The following is a 22,151-nucleotide window of genomic DNA, read 5'->3' on the forward strand; positions in this document are numbered from 1 at the left end:
CTTTAACAATTCACTTCAGGTTACGATGTGAGTTATGCTTATGGATTTGTTTAGGTCACCCAGCCATGTCCTCATAATGTATCTTAGAGAGGATTTCTGTAACTAAGTGGTAAACAGAAAGATTGTTGTGTTCAGCTGCATCTCTTGGGATTTCATCCCTGCTGTCAGAAAGCTGTGCAGGACAGCTCTCTAAAACTACAACAGCTGTAAAAAAATACATGGTGTTCTGTAAAGCAAATGTCAATGCTTTTGCATGGAGTCAGGCATCTTTAACTCCTGATGAAATGAGGAAAGAATGTTTTCGTGATCCACTCACATAGAGAAATCAAACCTTTGTGATTGTGAGATTTATTGCAGAAGTCTTGCAGGACACACCTTAGTTCAGTACAATATTTGTCTCCCAAAGATGAGATATTTTAGCTATTATAATTTCTCTCCCTTCAGATTTTTATCTCTTGTCCTTTTATTATGCACCATTATCGAAGAAATTTGATGTTTTTCAGCCACCATGTTCTAAGGTTGTAGTAGTTAAATGTAGCCAGGATGTTCATCCACATCAGCTAAATGGGGTGGGATTTTGAAGGGAAATAACCACAAGCCTGATCAGAAAAGTGTCTAGCATCCTGTCAGGCTAACTGTCTGAAGAACATGAGGGAAATTTTTCCTGACAAACATTAAACTGTAGTCACTGGCTCCCAATTGGAAGCACGACAGAAGATCAAGTCTATGACCACACAAAAAAATTGTAGATGATCTGTGGCCTGGACCTTCTTCTGTAGGTTTTTCTTGAAGGATCTAGTTTTCATTTCATTTGGATTTCTAACCAAACTTCTAATACAATCCAACTTAAATATAGGGCATTTCCTTTTATTCTGTTGGTGCAAAAGAACAAAAAGATATTTACTATCTATACTCTGACAAACATAACATCAGGTAGGTCCCTATATTTCTGTTAGACAGAAAACTGTTCCCATTTTCAATTCATAATGAAGAAACAGTACCCTAGAACGTGCTCAGTCTTTGACTTCAGTTTGCCTAGGATTAAGTTCCTAGTTCGCATGTCACCAGTCCATCTGCTTCTCATTTTTCATGGGTCATAACTGTTCCCTGTAGAGAACAACGTATTCCTCTGTCTACGTCTCCTTTCCAACTGCAGGATTTTCATGCTACTAGATTGCTTTTTAGAGTTGCATCTCGTGTTTGACTTCTGTCACAAATTTAAGAACTATTCATTCAGACACATGAACACAGTCAGTGTATAGTTAAATTTCCAGCATTACTTTTTTTGTACTTTTTTCCTTTTGCTGACAACACCTTGTTAAAAGAGAAGGCAGCATTGATCTAAATATTGTTTTCTGCTGCTTCTTTCTTTCATTGTTTTCTAGTGGAAAGAGTAACATTTAGAGGAAAAAAAAGGAATTATTATTTTCCTAGGTGACTTTGCAAGGTGGAGAACAAAGCAAAAGACTGGAACTGCCTATTTCACTAAAAAGTATTGCATTCAGAGATTTGTAGTGGTAGGGTTTTCTACCAGATCTAACATGTGGGGATTGTTAGTTTTTTTTAAAGAGAAGCATTGCTATCAATTTGTTGGACTGCGCCCATCATTCTTTTAATTGAATTTTCAGTCTTCGTGTTTTATAGAAAAAGACTTGCCATATATTTTTGTTTTCTTTCTTCCAGCCTCTACAACTTGACTGTGACCTCTGTGCCATTGTTTCAAATTCAGGACAGATGGCTGGCCAGAAGCTGGGAGCTGAGATAGACAAGTCCTCCTGCATATGGAGGATGAACAATGCTCCCACAAAGGGCTATGAGGAGGATGTTGGGAAGAGGACAACCGTAAGAGTGGTCTCTCACACAAGTGTGCCTCTCCTACTCAAGAATCCCGAGTACTTTTTCAAAGAAACCAACAACACTGTTTACGTGATCTGGGGACCTTTTCGAAACATGAGGAAGGATGGAAATGGTATTGTGTACAACATGCTGAAGAAAACTGTTGACAGCTACCCAACCGCCAAAATCTACGTGACAACAGAAAAGCGCATGAGTTACTGTGATATAGTATTTAAGAAGGAGACGGGAAAAGACCGGTAAGTCCTAAATGTGAAGAACAATTATAATGTTTGACAAAAGATACATGAGAGAAGTCCATGCTGTATGCCAGCTACTAAATGAATCCCTAGATAGGTTTTTAATGGATTGTTATACGGTTTTGACTGTTATAAGCACTTGATGAAGCAGCAGCTAGGCCCCATTTACCCCACCTACGCTACCTTCTGTTCTTTCCATTTCTGTTGGCTGGAGTCCCAAAAATATTGGATGTCTTCCTGAAACGTTTTCAAAGCTGTGTGTTGTTTTCAGCTCAATTTACTATTGATTAAATTGACATTTTATTTGAAGAGGATAATCCTACACAAACAACATTTCCAAATGCACAACCTCAGGATAACTCTGGATATTGTATTTTCTTCTCTGTTGAGATTCGCTGTAGCTTTTCTTCAAACAAAGACCTCAGGGTTATGCATTATTTCCGTTCTTGGTGAAAATGGATTATTGGTGATACTGTAATAGATTTAGGTTTTTGTCAGAATTATGCTGAAATTCTATTTTCCATGCCTGAGAATGTGTGTTTATGCTGCTCAAGTGAGGGCTGTAAGGAGATGGAAGTGTGAGGGACACTGTTTTGGCTGGCATCTTCAGAGCAGAAATTGGATTTGTGGAATTAAGACCACGAATTGTAGGATTTTGTAACCTAGCTGCAAAAATTCTGATGATCTGTGTTTTGGCATGGAAAAGCACCTGTCACACATACTCACTGGAGGCGGATCACTGCTGTGCCTTGAATTTGCACATCATGAATTTGCAGTTGTGAAGGACTGGAGCTATTTTGACCAAACTAAAAATACAGATATTCACAAACAATTTAACTTAGTCTGAACTTCTGACTTAGCTTTTGAAGTAGAATAGCTTGATCTCTCCGGCTTTGTTGATTCACTTTGTTATTAAACTGTCAAAACTTGGTTGGAGTTGATTTTTCCTTTTTTGAAAACTATTGAAACATAGGGAAGAACTTGCCCCTCAGCTTGTTCACCATGTGCATGTGCTGCTGCAATTCTAGAGTCGGAGGGAGCACCTATATCTCATAAATGTGTCAAGGTCATCATGGCTTCTTGGGTTTAACTGAACAACCTGATGAACAGAGGCTAATAGAGAAAATACACAAGAGTCGTTCTTCAAAAATGCCCTCTAATAATCCAAGTCGTCCGGTTTACATATCAATCGAGCCAAATATGATCATGGGTACATTATTGCACTGCTAAACATAAATTTGTTTATATTTATGACTCTTGCGTATTAACAGTCGGTCAGGTCACAGTGACTTTACAATATCAAAATCCTTATTGTGAGACCGGACCTTAGTATGTCTATCAAAGAATCTCATCATCCAATGTCAAAGTATCATCATCTCCAGCCTAATCCATTCCTCTTCAACAGATTAACACATCTCAAGGTTTTATTATTACTCAATCAACACAATGCAAATGCTTCTTTCCATGTCAAAGGCAGATTGAACTTCTGTTCTCCCAGTGCTTATAAACAAAGTTCTTAAGCAGCCTAATGTCAAAGTGGCCCAATTTCTTTCTCCATAATCCGTTACAATAACTAAAAATTTCACATTGCGAACAGTGACAAATTGTAAATAGCCTTCATCATGACCCACATCACGTTGCCTTTGCACGTGCCTCCCTTTAACCCCGGGTAAAAAACCCCACCACTTCTCACAGTGGTATCTACTTGTACCCACTGCAACTTTCAGTTTTAGTCCTACTTTTCCACATCAAATACTAAGTGGTGCTTTTAACATCATTTAGTGCGCTTGTCAGTGAGAAACAAGGGAAACAGTTGACGTGTCACCAGCCAACACCTTCCGTATCACAAGAAAACATCCTGCAGTTCCCTACTAATGAGGGGACCTCAGTTTGGAAACTTTCATTTTCTGTAACATCTTCAATTCACAGGAACCGTCTGCTGTTTCTAGGGAGGGTCATGAGGCTGTTAGAAGTATGTGGCATTTGTGGAAGCAGTAAAGGGAGAGCACAAGAGATTTGTGGGTGATGAAAATAGTTTCGCACATTGTGCCAGACTATTATGATGCTGAGACAGACTCAGGTTCCTCAGCCAAATATTCCTTCAGTTCCTCAGAGAAACATCAACTCTTGCTTGCAATATTAGATTGAACAGAGGTCTGTTTCAACATGTTCCCAGCAAAAATTCTGGAAGGAAACCAAGTTCAACTCATATTTTAAAATGTACTGAGTGGATTGTAACCACATCTATTTTAGCTTAATCCTAAAATACTGTCCGTATGTACAGTGTATGCTACTAATGCATAGTAAGATTGCAACAGATTTCTAGTCTGTCAAGCCTTTAATGAGCTTTCTATTTCTATTCTTTGATGTACCATCTTTTTAGGTAATTAGTGGGACTTTTCAGTAGTTTCGTCCTACCGTGCTCAAGTTTTCAAGGATGTTATGAGAAGCAGCTGACAGCTATGTGCTGCAGTTGCTTCTCTACTGCAGAAAAGCTCTGGTCCTGCACCACTGACATGGGAGCTTCATCCCTGACTTCAATGAGCGCAGGTTCAAAACCCACAGCTTTGTTATCGACAAATGGTTTATTATTTGTTCATGGAAGAAAGAAGAATCGCCTCTAAATAACTTCCAACTAACAAGTTTGTTTATTTTGCAATGAAGCATTTTTTTAATTCTACAGCAGTACAGAATACCCTCTGATATGGGCTATTCATACTGGAGAATTAACCTTGCATGCGGTGTTATGAATCTGGGGAGCATATGTTCTTTTCTGGGAGTCTTCATTAGCGAAGTATTGGAGTTCAAGGCGGTGAATGCTCTTCCACTTTGAATAATTGTTGTACATAAATAATATTCATTACCAGACATTCACAATTTTTCATTAATGCATTTTACTTCATACTTCCCTAGAGGGAGCATAAAGCTGGCAGCTTCTTCCAGTACTTCACTAATGTTTTGGTATATTATATGTATTGAGTCAAGTTGAAGGATTTAAAGAAACACTAGGTAATTACTAAATGTGGCATCTTTGTATGTACCTCAATCCAGGTAAGTGGTTCTAAAGCCATCTATATCTTTGCCATGCATTAGAAATATAATGCAATATGATATAACAACATTTAATTGGTAATAACAGAGAAAACTGTAGTCTTCATTAAAGCAGAAGAGCTAATTCTGGTCTGATAAAGTGCACTGAACAGCCCTAAATAGGTTTTAATTAGCTGGCACCAAAGCTGCACCACCCTTAGGGAGGGTAAAATTAATGAAAACTAGCAGCAAATAGATCAATGCTACTGGATGTTATTGCCTTAGGTGAAGGTGATGAGGAAGAAAGGAGTGTCTTTTAAGGATCATTTAGAAAACAGTCTGCGTTAAAAGTCACTTTCAAAAAGCAATGATAAAATAAATCTGTGCTAATATCAGTGAAACAGACTAATGTCATCCAGACTGCAAACTCCATTTGTGTTTATGCTACAAACATCTCAGACTAACCGCTCAGCACAGTATGGCCGAGTAGTGCCTCTGATGGCACCGCTCCACGTCCCCTCTCGGGGCTGACGGTGTGATGAGACTGCTCCTGTCCCACTGCACGTGGAGGACGTTGAGCCCCAGCAAACAGCCAATAATGCATGTGCTGATACCACTCAAAGCACAGCTTAACTTGTGTTTGTAGTCACTCTTCTTATAAATGACTACTGAAAATGCCTGCTGAGCTTTGCAGAGGATATGTATTCTGAGCTCCTAAAATTCCCGTTAAGAGACATGAGATAATGTTCGGAAACCCAGCCAGTTTGGTAGACAATTGACTTCCCACACACTGTCTTAACTTTGACAACACTCATCCCATACCCAAACAATTCCGTTCAATTCAACAACATTTTATTGAGTTTATTAGCTATACAAGAAAGTATACAGGAGGCAGGTTCACTGAGCCACATTTGCAGTCGGATGACTGTTTCTGAAGGATTTTTGTTAATATCTTGGATAATTCTGAAGAAACTAAATTGCTTTTGTGCTTTTCTTCCAGAAGTTCGTAGTTTCCTCTGTTCGTGCCAGATGGTGCTATGTGTCAGGTTGTGAGAAAGCTGTTTTATCATTTGAGGCAGAAAGATGGATCATTCTGATCACTGACTTCTGCATCAAGATTCAAAATTTGGGGGTGTGCTCAACCTGCTATCTTACTCAGTTCTATTCACTAATTATTTATTACGTTGGCGATATCTGAGATCTATATTATATCTCTGTCATTTAGAGCTAGCAAATTATATTCATCTAAAGTTGGGATTGACACTGTTAGACAACTGCAGTCATCACAGCTTCGCCTCAGCTAATATGTGGTTTTTGATGTGTCTGACTAATCTACATGAAGCTGTAGTCTAGTAAAAATGTCATTGAAATGAATAAATGGAATTACATTCTCTGAGGCTCAAGTAGCTGCAACTTCTATTGTTTGGTGATAGTCTCTGTGCATTGAGGTAGTAAAGCTGTCAGTGGCCAGAACGTCAGATTTTTATGCCATGTTTCTGGTTGTTGGCTGGAATGAAATACTACAGTAATGCTATTTCCACCTTTACGCTTGCTTACATATACCTATGAGTTTCCCCATCAAGGCCATTCAGAGAAAATACAAATTCTTTGCTGGTGTTAGGCAATATTTGCAGAAAGCAGTTTTTCATTGGGAAGTTGTGAAGATTGACACTGAATCTGGCTCAGAGAGTTAGATTTTGGGATTATAAAAGTAGTTCCCATTGGGGCTTTGCATTAAAATGCTTTTTCTAAAAAAAAAGAATTCTGGAAGATAAGTAAAAGTTCATTTCATTTTGAAAGGAAAATGAGCTGAGTTAGGTAACGTCAGCATCTTTAAATTATAGAACTCTTGGAAGAAAATGATGGAAAAACTGATTCAGACTGACAGAGGAAATGTATAATGCCAGTTGAAACACTTTTAAGGACAAAAATTATAATTTATATTTTGATATAGTCTTTATCATGATGATGTTGTGTCTGCTGCTGCACCAGTGTCAGCAAAAAGTTCTCAAACTGCCTGTGAGCATCACAGCAAGCCCCAGAAGATGTTTGAGACAGTGTCCATTTTTCAAGTGCTTGATGGTGGAACTTTTTTGAGCTATTGCTTGGCACTTCCAGTCTTTCTTTTTATAAAGTAACTCCTTCAAAAAATGCTAATGGCTTTCTCCATCTTAATTCATAGAGGGTTTAAATAGTTTCATTGTCAGCTAAGACCGCTTTATTACCTGAAAAAAACAAGGGTCTAAAGCATGAAACCTTAATGAAATGAATAGATTTTTCATTATAAAACACTTAAAACCTCAACATCTATTGCTATTTGTGGTCAATCACCGGACAGCTAACAACTGTTTTGGGGTTTATATTCACTCTTCCATTTCCTGGTAAAACACCAGTTGTTCCTGAGTGTCCTAGATTTATTCCCTGCAGCCCATTAGTAACTACAGTTATATTTCTTTATGAAGATTTTCCTAATTAAGATGAACACTTTTCTCTATTAGGCAGATGGAACTCAATAGAAGAAATCCATTTTTTATTAACGTGCCAGTAAATGCTGTACAAAGCACCGGCACTTTTGTTAAGAGACACAGCTCCTACTACGATTACACTAACTACATAGTAAAGTGACTTTATTTAAAAATATCAATATTAGCTAATATTTTGTGATAAAACTGTGGCTGCATACAGATTGGTGTGGGCTCAGAGACCTATTGATTCTGTGGTGGTTGCTGACTTCAGCCATGGAGTTATTTCTTTTTACCTAATGATTTAAGTCAAGAAATATATAATCAAGAACTACTTTATCTTTGTGAATTTTCAGATGTTCTTTGAATTTATCCAACATCTATTGCTTTTAATTTATCACATTGTCTTTAAGTGCCACCAAATCTGTTTTCTGCTGTTGACAAGCCAGATGTTAAATCTTTATACAGCGGTTGGTATTATCCTAATTACATGCACCGCGTTTCCATCTTGTCCTTTAAATATTCTGCAGCTTTTATGGTCAAGGGAGTAGTGCTGATATCTCTTATCAGCAACACTCTGATTGTGTGTGTAATGAGATTCTGCCTTGACTCTTCTCGCATCCCGTGAACATACACCTTTTGAAAGGATTAGGCAAGTCAGTGATTTGTATGCTACCAATCCTGGTAGCGCTGTGGATCACGGTAGTTCCAATCTTGTTGCTGGTAGTGAAGGTATTTTATGGTTGCAAGGGCAGAAGACTTGGAGGAAAAATTAGCAGAGACACAGAATTCGAATGAAGCCTTTGGTGTTCAGAGAAGCTTCACTGGATCACCTTCCATAGTGCAACATTTTTGATTTTTCAGATCACAGTGTTTAAAAAAAGACTCTGATTTTCCTAAAGGAGCTTAAAATTCTAAAGGAACAGAACTATTTTAAAAAAAAAATCAAGAAATTTATATATTATTCTAACTCAACCTTGCTGCCAGCTGAAATAATTGTCTTTAAAAACACAGAGACATTACCACGACATTACCATTCAAGTCTGTACTTATCACCAGTTGTCACACAGCAATACTTTTCTAAGATGTATTAAATAGATCAGAAAATAAACGCAATGTTGCTATTACTTTAGTGTGATACCCGTTGGCTACTGATAACTCTGGGTTTTTTAATGGAAGCTCCCTAAAGTGCACTGAGCCGTATTTACAGTGTTTAGCAAAAGGCAACATACTGCAATCAAACTGTGTGAGATGCACTGGGAGATTTGGTGTTATAGAGTTGCTGCTCAAGTGAGGATAGCAACTTTAGGAGATAGGGAATAAAACACTACCGTGATTCGTTGCTTCAGATAGAGAAGAGTTTCTGTACATCTGTCCACCCACTAGCTAGTAAAACTTACTGCAAAGGACTTTTATAAGAAAAGGTATATGAGCTAATTTCAAATATCATCATTGCATGATGTCTAGAAAAGATTGTCTTCTCAAAGCTTTGAGCAAGTAGGCAACACAGCAGAAGAAAACCTATTTAAAAGTAGAAACGGTTTAGCCTGAACTGATGGAGTATTTTACCTTAAAATGTAGAAGGATTAGTAAAAAAACACTGCACTGAAAATTTAATTGGTAAGAAAACAAGCCTGTGTGAGACCTCATACGCATCGTCGGGAGGAAAACTGGGGGGAAACGGTGAAAGTTTGTGTCTCGTTAAATTAATTTAGAACTCAGTGTTAACTAGGTGCTTGCTTCTGCACATCCTCAATGTGTATTTTTATCCATATAAAAACAAAACAGATGTTCTACACTGTTTTATTTATATGCTTGTTATCATGTATCCCATATAAAGAATTCAGGCTGCAATTTCAGAACAGTGAAACTGTACAGATATATATGTGCGCACATGGATTTATAGCGCACGTCTTTGAAGGTAACTCAGGATTCACAGCCACGCTTCTCGGAGAACTTGATGTGCTATTGGGGTATGCTACAACCGGCGTTTAGGAAACAATTGCTGACTACATCCTATACAGTTCCTGTGATACTCAAATTCTCTGAGCTTTTAACAGTGAGGCAGCTATGCATTTAAAGAGTAACACGCACAAGAGCAGCATGTAAAATTTTTCTCAGGCATACACATCTCAGCAGGTTTTGGTAACTATAACAGTTTGGAAAAACAACTACAACTGTGGGGATTTATTATGAATCTTTAGGAGTGTCCTCAAATAGTTCATCTGACGTCTTGGATATTGATCAGCATGTAGCTTAGTTTAGGTGTGAAGGGGAATACTTTTTGATGCAGATGTTCAAAGATTCAGCCATTCTATTTTCAAGATTTTGTAATCAATTCTTGTTTGTAGTAGCATTGAGCGCAGTTGGGACCACGTGCCAGAGACACCACTCATCTCACAACCTGAGCAGCCCCGTTCAGTGAATTAGTATTCAGTAAACGTGCAACTGCAAAAGAAGAAAAGGTTTCTAAATGCCCGTATTTGTTCTTTGCAAGTTTGCTGTTACTGTCCCATCCTGGTCTTTGGAGACTTCTTTGTCTTTGTTTTTATTTTTAAAAGTCAGTCATCCCAGCAAGCATAACCTCTCTGCTATAGTCACACTGGTTACAGAAAGGAGGCGTGAACTCCCTGTCTAATAACATTCTCTACATGACTCATTAAAACTTCCAAAGCACAGAATTTGCTGCAAAACTTTAAAAATTGCTGCAGATGATGTCACTAGTGTAGAATAAGACACGGAGAAAGAAAGCGATAGCAGATGAAATCCTAAGAAACAAACAGCATGCTTTTATCTTAACAATAAAAACAAAGATAAATGCCAGAAATATGTGCTCTGTGTTCAGTTTGTGCTCCATATGTTGTTTCAGAGTTTTCCTTGAAGTACATTCATTAGAGATGCTAGTGTTCCTGTCTCCAAAGAGCGTCCCAGACATTTTCCATGAGACCATTTCCGAAAATATTGCAGATATCACTTAAGCCTCAAAATGCCTTTGTGAGGCAAGGAATATTTATCCCCTTTTTACAACTTGACTTCCATGAAAAAAGGACACTGGGGGAAAGCAGGAGCTATTGCTGTGCAGAAACTCATGCCCGTAGGGCTTTTTGAATGTCGTGTGCTTACCATGAAGGCATTTCAGTCTCTTACAGTGCTAATTTTGGGCTGGAATGGTCTGGAACTGCAAAATGGAACCAATTTCTGCTGCTCTATAACCTGTTTTCAGCCAAACATGGTAATGTTCTGGCACTTCCTTCCATGTAAAATTAGGGGTAATCTCTTGACATTTTGCAGTCAATCAAAATATTAGGGAAAGAAAATAATCTGAAGAGTATTTGCAAAGCAGTATTCCTCTAAAAGAAGAATTTTAGTTTCAATTTGTTCGAGTATTATTTGTTTTCCTATCCTGCGTCCATCTTAGCGTTGTCTCCGTACCTTCCCATCCATTAAGAAATGTGACTAGCGTTTGTCATGTGTAGCTTTTTCTTTTATCAGGAGAGAATTATAACTTTGCTGGAGCTTAGAGGGGCATTTTTTTGCTCTCTCTCTCTGTGCTGCTCTGATTTCATATTAGTGATGACACTGCTGAAATATGTTTCATATTTGGAGTAGAAGAAAGCAGTGGTCCTTAACTCCTCCGGGCTTATTTCATGCCATTAAATTGCCTTTGCCTCCTCTTCCAAGAAGGCGCAGTGCTCAACAGAGTTGGATTTCAGTTCCACTGTACAGATCCTGCCAGGGACCCTCAGCTGCAGTGGCGTCCTAGAGCCTTCTCGGTCCTAGAGGTATTTTGGGTCTCGTTCACAGAGTGCCCTGCAGATACGAAACTTCATTTAACTTTGTATAGGATATCCTCAGGATATCCTCAAGCTTTATGTACTGCTTAGACCTGTCTGAGCACCAGTGGCTTCCTGCCAAGCTACACTGCTTTGTTTGATTAGGAGAAAGGCAATGAATGGATGAGTAACTAATGGCAGTTCATTGTATATCAGTGGGAAATAGAGTATTTCAGGCAGTATTTCTGGATATGGTTTAGGATGGTACTCGGGGATGATACATTCAGGGAAGGCTTATTCCAGTTTCATTTGCAAGCTTTTAATTCTGAATCACTTAAAAGTTTTCCTCTGTTTTTGAAATAATAAACATGGGTTTCATATGTATTTGAGCAGTTTCAGGATAGTGGTAGCAAGAGCAGCTCCACATGTTTCCCTTAAACTTCCATCCATGTACCACGACTGAGACTGGCATATAATATAAATATTTTCTTCACTATTACTTTACATTTTTCCCGGAGGCTATCATACTGATTTCAAAACCATGGTCATCATTATACTAAAATGGTGGCATTAATACATTGGTCTCTGTGGGTAGATTATAATAGAAAGTTTCAAAATAATTGCCCACTAATATGAGAGGTGGAAGTATATATAGTATTATATGGCTTGTAATGTAACCATTAAAATAACAATTACGTGATAATAAAAAGACTTGTTATGCTTTAGTTTGTCTTTACATAATGTTAACAGCTAATGAAAACAGGGAAGATTATATCTAATTACATTTTACAATACTATTGCACTTCCTGTAAAGAGAACGTTTTGCACAGAATTGTAGATTTACGTGCTTCAGTAAAGTTTGTGTCCACTCTCTATGTAATTCAAAATATAACTATTTTAAAATCAATGGTTACAAGTTCTTATCAAATGGTACGTATAGTCTTCACAAAGAACATTTTTGAAATGAAGTTATTGGAGGTGGTCACATCTTGCAACAAGGCTGCATTGAACATAAAATTTAAAAATAATTTTAGGTCCTTCAGGTTTGATGTGTTAGGAGAATGAAGGTAGCTTGACCCTGAGTCAGTCAGTAGAATACCATCTCTCTTCAGGTGAATGAGAGATGTTAAATGTGTGCATTATCATCTGTGGTGATTTTGTTTTAGTATTGTCTACTACTGAGTAGTATCTTCAGCCACATTCCTTTTCTATTGTATCCAGAGGTGGAACATGCAAGAACAAATAGAAGAACAATGCTTTGACATGGATAGAGAAGCCTCTCATTTTGTATGTTGGGATATCGAGCTCAAAGTTAAAAGTGCTTAGCCCCAGAATGCATAGATACATCTCCCAAATGATCTTAATGGCAAGAACATTAATTAGAATTAAGACATTCTGATATTTGTATATCCAGATCAGACTACACGGATTGTTAAACATGCAGTAAGATTGTCTTCAGGTTTTCAATACTTTGCATATTTTCTAAACATAATGGCATGGTTGAATGTTACCTTTAAATGCCAAACTCGTGGAAGTGGGAATTACATAATCTAAGCCATTTCAGTCCAAAACAGAATTAAGAGATATGAATTAAGCAGTTATGAACTAGGCATTAAAAATATAATTGCATTGATTTTTCTAAGTATTATACCAAATGACATCAATAGAAAATGTCTTTGGTCTAACAGTGTGATATTTAATTAGTTTATGTTAATTACCTACATTTCAGAAACAAATGGCTTGATTTCTTTATTCAATGAATGAAGAAATGAATGACTTGGCCTTCTGCCATTCCTCCACTGCCCAGTGTCCTATTCCCTGTGTACCCAGGGAGCGCTCTAGACCTGTCTGGGAGGTAAAGATGGTGACAGAAGGGGGCAAGGAGAGCCACAGACACAGGCGGCAGAGAAGCCTTTCACAGCAAGGGGAGGGGGTCGTGGACTTCCCCCTCTACCCCACTCCCTGCTGCCCTTGGCCATAGCCGATGGGAAGGCTAAGGCACCTCCAGGCTGCCAGGGTGGGAGTGCTACAGCAGAGAGCAGAGTGAGGCCGGGGGCCAGCTGGGTTGTTTGGTGCAGCCGCCTACAGGGTGGTCTTCTTGGAGGTGGCAGTTCTTGTGTCTTTGCAAAGGTAGGGTTTAATTTTCTGTTCCAGTGAGCTAAATGGTGGGTTGAATTTGTGAGCCACATTGTTCATGGTTGTACAGTGGTGTTCAGAGCCTGGGTACTGTCTGAGTCTTTACTTGGGTGCCAGGAGAGCTCAGTACATACTAAGGCATATGTTGTCTGTGAGGCCTGAGGCCTGGCGCCAAGCAATTCCTGGGGCATTTCAACTTTTCTGCCTTCTCTTTACACCCATCTCAGGTTCTTCCATTTGGATTAGCTAACTCAAATCACAGGCTGTAATGTTGTCACCGTACTTTGGTCACAAACTCTCCCTTTTTCCTGTTTCTCTTTAATGGATACTTGTTTCCATTTGGCATGTTTCTTGCTTTCCTTCGAATATTTTTTTTCTTCTCTATCATTACTTGACTGATATTTTCCACATTTTTTTTTCCTCTTTGATTTCCTGCCTCATTGTTTGTACCTATGTCATCTATATAGCTTTCTTCTTCCAGCCTTTTGTCCTTTTATTGTGAAACATATTGCCTTGAACATACCTCCTGGTTTTGGGACAATCTCTTTTAAAACAGCTCACAGACCTGCAAGGTGTCTGCTGCAGAACAGCTCTCCCCTCTCTGTCCTTGCCCTCGTGCCTGGTCCCTCACTTGAATCCTGGAGCAGAACACCTGAAAGCTGGATCTGGAATTACAGATCGCAACTCAGTACATCCAGTACTTAAAACAAAACCGAAATATCACAGTGGGATGTAGAAGCTGTGCATGATTATTTATTGATGATTGTTGGTTACAGGAATTAAAACAGCAGGGAGCTCAGGTTTTGATCAGAAACCAAGTGATTTTTCTGTACACTTTTTATTGTAAAATGTGAACATAATATAAACCTATTGTGCTCACGCTGTTAAATGTTAAACTCTGGCATGATCTGCTGTATGAACAATGGATGTTCCCTGTTACGTGAGTATGTAGCTCAGTGTATGCAAGCACTGATAAAGGCTTGGAGCAATTTATACATATACGAGCTATCACAAATGCTTCGTGTCCATGCTCAAGTGAACCAAACAGCCAGCACAATGATTTCAGCGTGAAAAGCAGAGAGATCTGGTATTCGCCTGCCCGACGGGAGCTAGGACAGCCTTTCTGTGGGTTTCCAGCACAAGAGGTGTTCACAGAGACTCACTTGATGTGTTCCATAGTGCTAGCGATGAGCGAGGTCCATGTGGTTTGGTTTGGCTTTTTTTTAAGTACTTTTCAATTATGACAGTACCAGAAAGCCAGGCTGGCAGTGACTTTTAGGTCTTTATGTGCTACAGATATAATGTATTTGCTTTTAGTTTTTGCAACATCACCAACTGCTAAGGGAATTGATGTTTAATATGTTTCTAAATAAGTAAAACTAAAGTATAAATAAATAATGCCTGGTTTATTAGTCCAGGTGTTTTCAGCATTGCTGAAAGTGGTTTGATGACAGCCACCAGCACTAGCAGTGGAAAAAAACATGATTTCTCAGTGATTATTATCATTACAATAAACCATAATTGAAAGATTACCAAATTGATTCTTTTAAAAATTAATGTTGCATGAGTGAGCAGGCTCTGTGGCATTCAGATTTTTTCAGTGTTACTTGGAATGAAAATGGCTTGTTTTATTTCCTGGCAGAAAACTGCTGATTTTCAAACAATCACATTAGAGAAAACAGTCCCAGAGGGTTACAGGAGACAACAGACCTATGTCATTGTGCTTTACCCTTTCCTGATGGGTTCGAAGAAGAGCCAGAAACAAAAGAAAGTTACATTCATTATTGAGAGCGCCTTGGGAAAATCTGTTTGGCCAAGCAATTTTGCATGAAACGAGTGAGGAAATATTTGACTGCAAAGAACATAAACTCCTTCCATCAATATGCAATTTTCTGGATCCATTTGTCCAAATGACTATTAACAACAGTTTCTAAATTTGCAGTGCTTTACAACTTCAAAGGGCTTTGAAAACATTAACTAGTTAAATGGATGGAAGTGGTTTTTAATAAATAAAAAAATAAATAAAGAGACCAAAGTCAGTTGTAAGACAGTTTAAAGTGCAAACTATTGAAAACAGCAGGAAACCTGAGGACCTGGAATAGCAATCATACGGTACCATCCGCCCCAATCAGGAAAGTGGAAACCACAAATTTATCTTTGATGATTTCCTGTAAATATGCCCTTTGAGGACAGATTGCCCTGCCCAGTCTTGTGGAAAAAGCTCAGAGTTACATCTCTTCTCACCACAACATATGGATCTCAGCAAGCCCTGCTTCTTCATTTCCGAAGTCATTCCTCAGGTGGAACAGTCTGAGCAAAAATGTAATGAAATATTGTTGCAAAAATGCTGGTTAGCATCCTTCAAACCTGGTCAGCTTGATTTGAAAACAGCTTTCTGAGGGTTTTTTTTCCTTGGCCATTTTCTTCGGTAAGGTCTGCGCAGTTTTCCAGACCTTCTGCTATCCTGGTGGAAGTGGTTTTATTGATGTTTTCATTCACTTCAGAATATCGTGTCTCACTTTTCCCTAGGATGCCACAGTATAAATAGCTTTGCTCCCCCTAAGTATGTACCAGTGTGTGCAAAGGGCTGGGGAAGGTACATTTGGGTCTCTCTCTGAGTGCCCCCAGCAACATGCTCTATGAAGGACTACGTCTACTTTATGTTATTGTGATTCTGAAGGTTGGGGGTAGCCTTGGCTGCAGCAACCATGAGATGGTGGAATTCAGGATCCTGCATGGAAGAAGTAGGGCAAAAAGTAGAATTACAACCCTAGACTTCAGGAGAGCTGACTTTGGCCCCTTCAAAGACCTACTTGGAGGAATCCTGTGGGTAAAGGCTCTAGAAGGAAGGGGGAGTGCAAGAGAGCTGGCCAATGTTCAAGCACCACTTCCTCCAAGCTCAAGATCAGTGCATCCCTATGAGTAAGAACTCAAGCAAAAGAGGCGGGAGGCCTGCGGATGAGCAAGGAGCTTCTAGAAAAACTCAAATGGAAGAAGGAAGTTTACAGAATAAGGAAAAAGGGACTGGCCTCTTGAAAGGAATATAGGAACATTGTCAGAGTATGCAGGGATGCAATGGGGAAGGCCATGGCCCACTTGTAATTAAACCTGGCAAGGGATGTTAAGGACAATAAGAAGGGCTTCTTCAAGTACATCAGTAGCAAAACAAAAACTAGGGAAAATGTGGGCCTGCTGCTGAATGAGGTGGGTGCCCTGGTGACAGAGGATGCAGAGAAGGTGGAGTTACTGAATGCCCCCTTTGCCTCAGTCTTTCCTGCTAGGGCTAGCCCTCAGGAATCCCAGACCCTGGAGGTAAGGGAGAGAGTCTGGAGAAAGGAAGACTTTCCCTTGGTCATGGACAATCAGTTTAGAGATCATTTAAGCAAACTCAACACCCACAAATCCATGGCTCTGATGGGATGCACGCACAAGTGCTGAGGGAGCATGCATAAACATGAGGAGGAACTTCTTTACTTTGAGAGTGACAGAGCACTGGAACAAGCTGCCCAGAGAAGTTGTGGAGTCTCCTTCTCTGGAGGTATTCCAAACCTGCTGTAGGTGAGCCTGCTTTGACAGGAGGGTTGGATTAGATGATCTCCAAAGGTTACTTCCAACCCCTACCATTCTGTGATTCTGTGTGATCTTGTTAGCAGGATGGCTGTTCTGTGTTTTGGGGGTGGCTAGTGCAGACATGAGGGTCATGTATATCCTGAAGAGAGCCCATGCTATTCCATTGTAAAGCTGATGTTTGTGCACCATTTCACATTGTCCAGATAGTTTGTAGTCTCTGAAGAAGTTTTCTGTGCTTGAATTTACAGTAGGCATATAATCTACCACATTTCATGTGTATGCTCTTACTTGATGACAACCTCCTACTGGCCTTATGCAGCATTTTATTAAATAGAGGGACAGTTCCCAAGCCCATCTTTCTTCCCAAGATTGAAGTCGGTGTTCTTCCTCCAGTTAGATTTCATTAATATTATTTAGCATTTCATGATGTGTTTCATCCACAGTCCTTGAAACACTGCAGGACGTTAAATCAGCTTTAATTTCCCCATTTTCCTGATTGTAAAACTCATGCAGGGAGTCATTTGTCAAGTTGTGCACAGGTATCATCTTGCAACTCTCTGGCAGAGCTATGAAGATGTCCTTCAGTCAGGGATCCCAAATGGCCCCTGATGCACTACCCTGACATTCAGCAGGCACAGGAATGTATTCTTGCCTATGTAAATTCATGCTTACCTGGGAGGGGGTCCTGGATGACCAGGTGGTGTGCAACTCCATATAAAGTGCATTTTTATAAACAGGCAGAAGTGGAATTTCCTAAGTGAACTCACTAGAAATCGCACATTTCCTAAAATTCTGTATGACTGGACCCAGCTCTTGTGTCTTGGTCTCTGTGCAAATATAGTCTTGTATTTCTCAGCTGAGCCTCGATTAAAGATCGCACTTTGCAGGAGGGAGAGGTGATCATTAGATTTGGGGAAGAATTGTACAAGACATGTTGGAACACTCCACATCTGAGCAGTTGCATTCCTGCCACTTTCCAGCAGTCAGCACTGCCCATCAAAGAAAATTGCTAAATAGCTCTGCTACATCATTCTTCATTTGCATTAGAAATGGCTCTAAGCAATAACAGGATTACAGCCAAAAAGTGCCAGCACTTTATCATTCATTTATTTGATTTAATATATAGAGGTACCTATTTGAAACAGCATTTACTTTTCTTCAGCTCATCATAAAACCCACTCTGAATGGAAGTGTTTAAGGTAATGATGACTCCGATTAATTCGCTTAGAACAGCATGACTGGAATCAGATACACTATTTCTCTTTTCATTAGGCATTTCTGAGCTGCTATGAGTGATCTTATAGCACGAGAGGAATGAAATTAGCTGAAGAAAACCTAAGGAAAATAGTCCACAATATGCTGCTGTTCTTACTCAACATAGTGAACTGTGAGCTGGGGTGCTTTTGCAGTGGCATCCAGCCAGCATTAATAGAACCTGACGCAAACTTTCATTTCAGGAAAGGTGGAAAAGCCGTGCTCGCTGCGTGTTGCAGGTCTCCCTTCACCTGTACTGTGAATTGAACAGTATTACAGCTTTGTCAGCCGGCCATTACCACCTTCTTCCCCTCTCCTCACGGCCACCAAATCCCTGTAAATCCAAGCCTGGTCTGAACAGCAGGTCTTTAATCTGGTTTTCGACTTGCACATCCCCCACCAAAGTCAGGAGGTCAGATGTTGTGTTGCACTTTTGTTCACAGACGGGATTGCTACATGGGATGCTGCATCAGGAGCTGCTTTCTCTCTCCCAAGTGAGGAAGATGTTTCAATTACTTCTAGGAAATTTGAGAGCTGGCAGCTAAGTTTTGCCATTGTTTTATTCCTGTTTACATTTCTTGATCATCACTGTTTATAATCAGTGAACATGGCACAAATACAGGGAAAAATATTTTCCAAAGCACATCCTTGGTCAAATAGCCCATATTACATCTGAAAATGAAAAAGTTCCCTGAGTAAAAAAGGCATCTTGGTTATTGCTTTTTTTTTTCTGATGAAGTATCTGGAATTCACGTGAAATATCTAGAAAGCAGAACTGGGAACACTACTGTAGGATGTTTTCATTAGTTGAAGAAGCAGAGATTTTCTGGTAACATCTGTCTAAATCTCTTGTGCTGTTTTTCCTAAACATGATTATGAAGTTCTTTGTGATTGTTGGTGTTGCAGGTATCTTGGTATTATAACATGCTAGTAGTAGTAAACAAAACATGGATATGCTGGGTATATATTGACGATTGAGGTTTTGCAGTGTATCCTGTCCGTCCTATCCAGTGTATCCAACAGAACAGATACAACAGAAGCATTTAAACATCTAGATGCTATATTTTAAGCAGAAAACATTGTTTCTAATGTCTTGGTCTCTCTGCCCATTCTTTCCTTTTCAGGCTATCACAAAGTGTACTTTGAGAGGTGTGATGGTACTGTGATATGAACATTCCCCGCTTTCTGCAACTACAGACAACAATTCCTCTTGCATGCAACCAGCCATCTAGTAATAATAACTGTCTGTCCCTGTATCAGGATTAGATTCCTCATCTGCTTTGGCAAGTTGTCTCCTTCTTACTCTCCGAAAATCTTAGCTTATGTCTAAATAGCTTGAATAATTGAGTGCCCATAAAGTGACAGACTAATGTCATACACCAGAGCCTGCTAAAACCTTTCCAGTTGTGTGAGTTTGCGTCAGACCCAGTCCATTGTAAGGCTGCTGTCCTGGGCTTTGGCTTCTCTCCTGAGCAAAGATTGCTGGTCCAACTAATGTAAACTGGTCTTTTACTATGTACATGAAGCACTGCTACGGACTGGTGAAACTAGGAGGTTACAACGGTTTGTCTAATCTAGATTTGACCTTTAATCTCTGGGGTAAAAGGCTGGTATAATAAACCAATGTAGAGGTTTATTGTTTAGTAATATTTTTAAACATCTTGAAGAAACGGGCAGTAGCAACGTATGCAGTTCAGTCATTGCTTTAAAAGTGAAAGTCTCCAAAGTGTATCTCAGTCTCTGATGTGCAATAGCAATGAACTGAAAGGAGTGGGTAGGAAGGCAATGTGATAACAGAGAATCTCAGTTGAAAAACTTCTGAGAAAATACTGTTTAAAGTCAAAGTTACAAAGTGCATGCTTTTCTACTGAGGACTAAACCTAATGGTTTCAAATTAAAGGCTCACACAAAAGTTATATCTGTTGTGTCTAATATGCAGTAATTGGTTCTTCTAATTCCTAGGGAAACCCTCTCTATTTAAAGTACAGTTGAACTCCAAATTACCTTAAAATGTTGCAGTTTAAGAAGATGTATCAGCCTAGTACCCAGCAGTACCAAGTGGGCTGCAGAAAGTTTAGACCCTTTTCACATCTTTGTTTCGTGCCCTTTGGATGTTGAGTAGTCTGATCAGCAGCCTTTCCCACCTTGTACTTAATAGATGCTTTCATTTCTTGCATTCCTGTGCATGGCAGCAGAACTGGAAAATTCAAAATGGTATGGTTTGCTTTCATTCAGACTGGCTTATGGATTGTTTTCTCTTCTCTACTTTCTTGTCTGATTCCTAAAAAATCACATGTAATCACCTATATAATACAGTACAGTCAAGCTAATACTATAGCCTGATTTCCATGGTTGTTTGAATAAATTTTCAGGAAAAAGTTAGAATTCTGCTGGACCATTACCTTATCTATCAGAGGAAAATGTATTTATAAGCCCCTGTGTGGAAGATTATACGAAGATAAGTTGTATCTCATCATGTGATCCACACCGTTATGGATTATAGAAGTACTGGCCTTACAGAATCGGTTTTTAGCATTATTAGTGGCCCTAACATTAGTCGTCAGTTCTACAAAAGAGTCTGGCTGTAACTAACAAACTGTGTGTATCTGGATTTGTAACGACTGTCTTGATAGTTTCACATATCAGTTCAGTAAAACATGTTCCACCCAGGGGAGACATTCGGGCAGGAATATCTCAGTGACATCCTTGCCATTCCTATTACCATCACTGCACACTCAGAGCAATATATGTTTTAAAAATTGATTGAGTGTGTATTTACAACATAGATCACGAGACATGTTTTTTTAATGGTGAGAAACTCCCAATGATGCATTCTGTGATCTGTAACATTGATTTGGATTCTTTGATTTTAGTGCTACAGACTACAGTCATAAAACTTTTAGACCCTTAATGTCATAGGCTGCAGCTTCTTAACACAGAATGCTAATGTAAAAGGAGACAGCGACTGCAGGCAAGAGCTCCCAACCCAGTGAAAACCAAAGGCTCGCATTAAACATAGTTAACTGACTGAATTTGTATTCTTAACGTATTAAATATAAAATATGGAGAACTTCATTGAAATGACATAAGGTTGAGTTGTAAAATCCCAAATGCAGGGTCGCTTTGGCAACGTAGAGGATAGGCATTTGGTTTAGGAAGTTCCTTCGCCTCCCTTCAGGCGGTTTTCAGCATCTCTGAAAGGCATTTTTCTGAAAGAGTTGTCTAAAGATAGGTGAAGCAAATTTTCTGCCCTTTCTCTGTTGATTAAAGAGAGTCTAGATTAATTCTTCATTAGCAAAGGAAGGTGAGGTATATAGTGGTTAAGTGTCTTCTGGTTGTGTGTTACATCTCCTAATAGGTATGTGCAGTTATTTAGCATGTGTTGTACTTACTTTAAGGTTCTGGTAAAGGCATGACAGAGGTGGTGTCTTTCATATTGTTAGTACAGCAGAAAGTTCATCTGACATATCATACTCTCTTTGGTCTGGTTGCCGTCCTTCTTAAGGATTACTTCTTTCTAGAAACATAACATTGGGTCTGAAAATGAATTTCGGCCTGGGACAGAGGAAAAAAATTACACGGAAAAGTGGGTGAAAGAGGTACAAAAACCCATTGAAGTTTGCCCAGATAGCTGGAGTGCCTTTTCCAAGTGCAGGAATAATAACCGTTAAGTATTTTTCCACAGAAGTGCTTATGGTGAACAATATTGGGAAGCTTTTAATTGTTATACAGAAGTCCTACAAACACGCTAGATGTATTAGAGTTCACTTGATATAGAAAAGTCTTGACATGTCTCACTGCAGTGAGATTACTGTCCAAAGTTATCTGGAATC

General features: G+C 39.2%; 1 protein-coding gene across 2 annotated transcripts in view; it reads left to right on the top strand.

Annotated features, from left to right (window-relative positions):
- The window catches only part of ST6GALNAC3 (ST6 N-acetylgalactosaminide alpha-2,6-sialyltransferase 3), a 227,427-nt gene that overhangs the window by 146,124 nt on the left and 59,152 nt on the right, over positions 1 to 22,151 (top strand). For both annotated transcript variants that reach the window (XM_063344559.1, XM_063344560.1), the window contains exon 3: positions 1,684 to 2,093. In XM_063344559.1, the coding sequence (XP_063200629.1) occupies positions 1,684 to 2,093 (410 nt within the window). The remainder of the gene's footprint in view (positions 1 to 1,683; positions 2,094 to 22,151) is intronic.

Source organism: Chroicocephalus ridibundus, chromosome 8 (assembly GCF_963924245.1).
Source record: "Chroicocephalus ridibundus chromosome 8, bChrRid1.1, whole genome shotgun sequence".
Classification (NCBI taxonomy): Eukaryota; Metazoa; Chordata; class Aves; order Charadriiformes; family Laridae; genus Chroicocephalus; species Chroicocephalus ridibundus.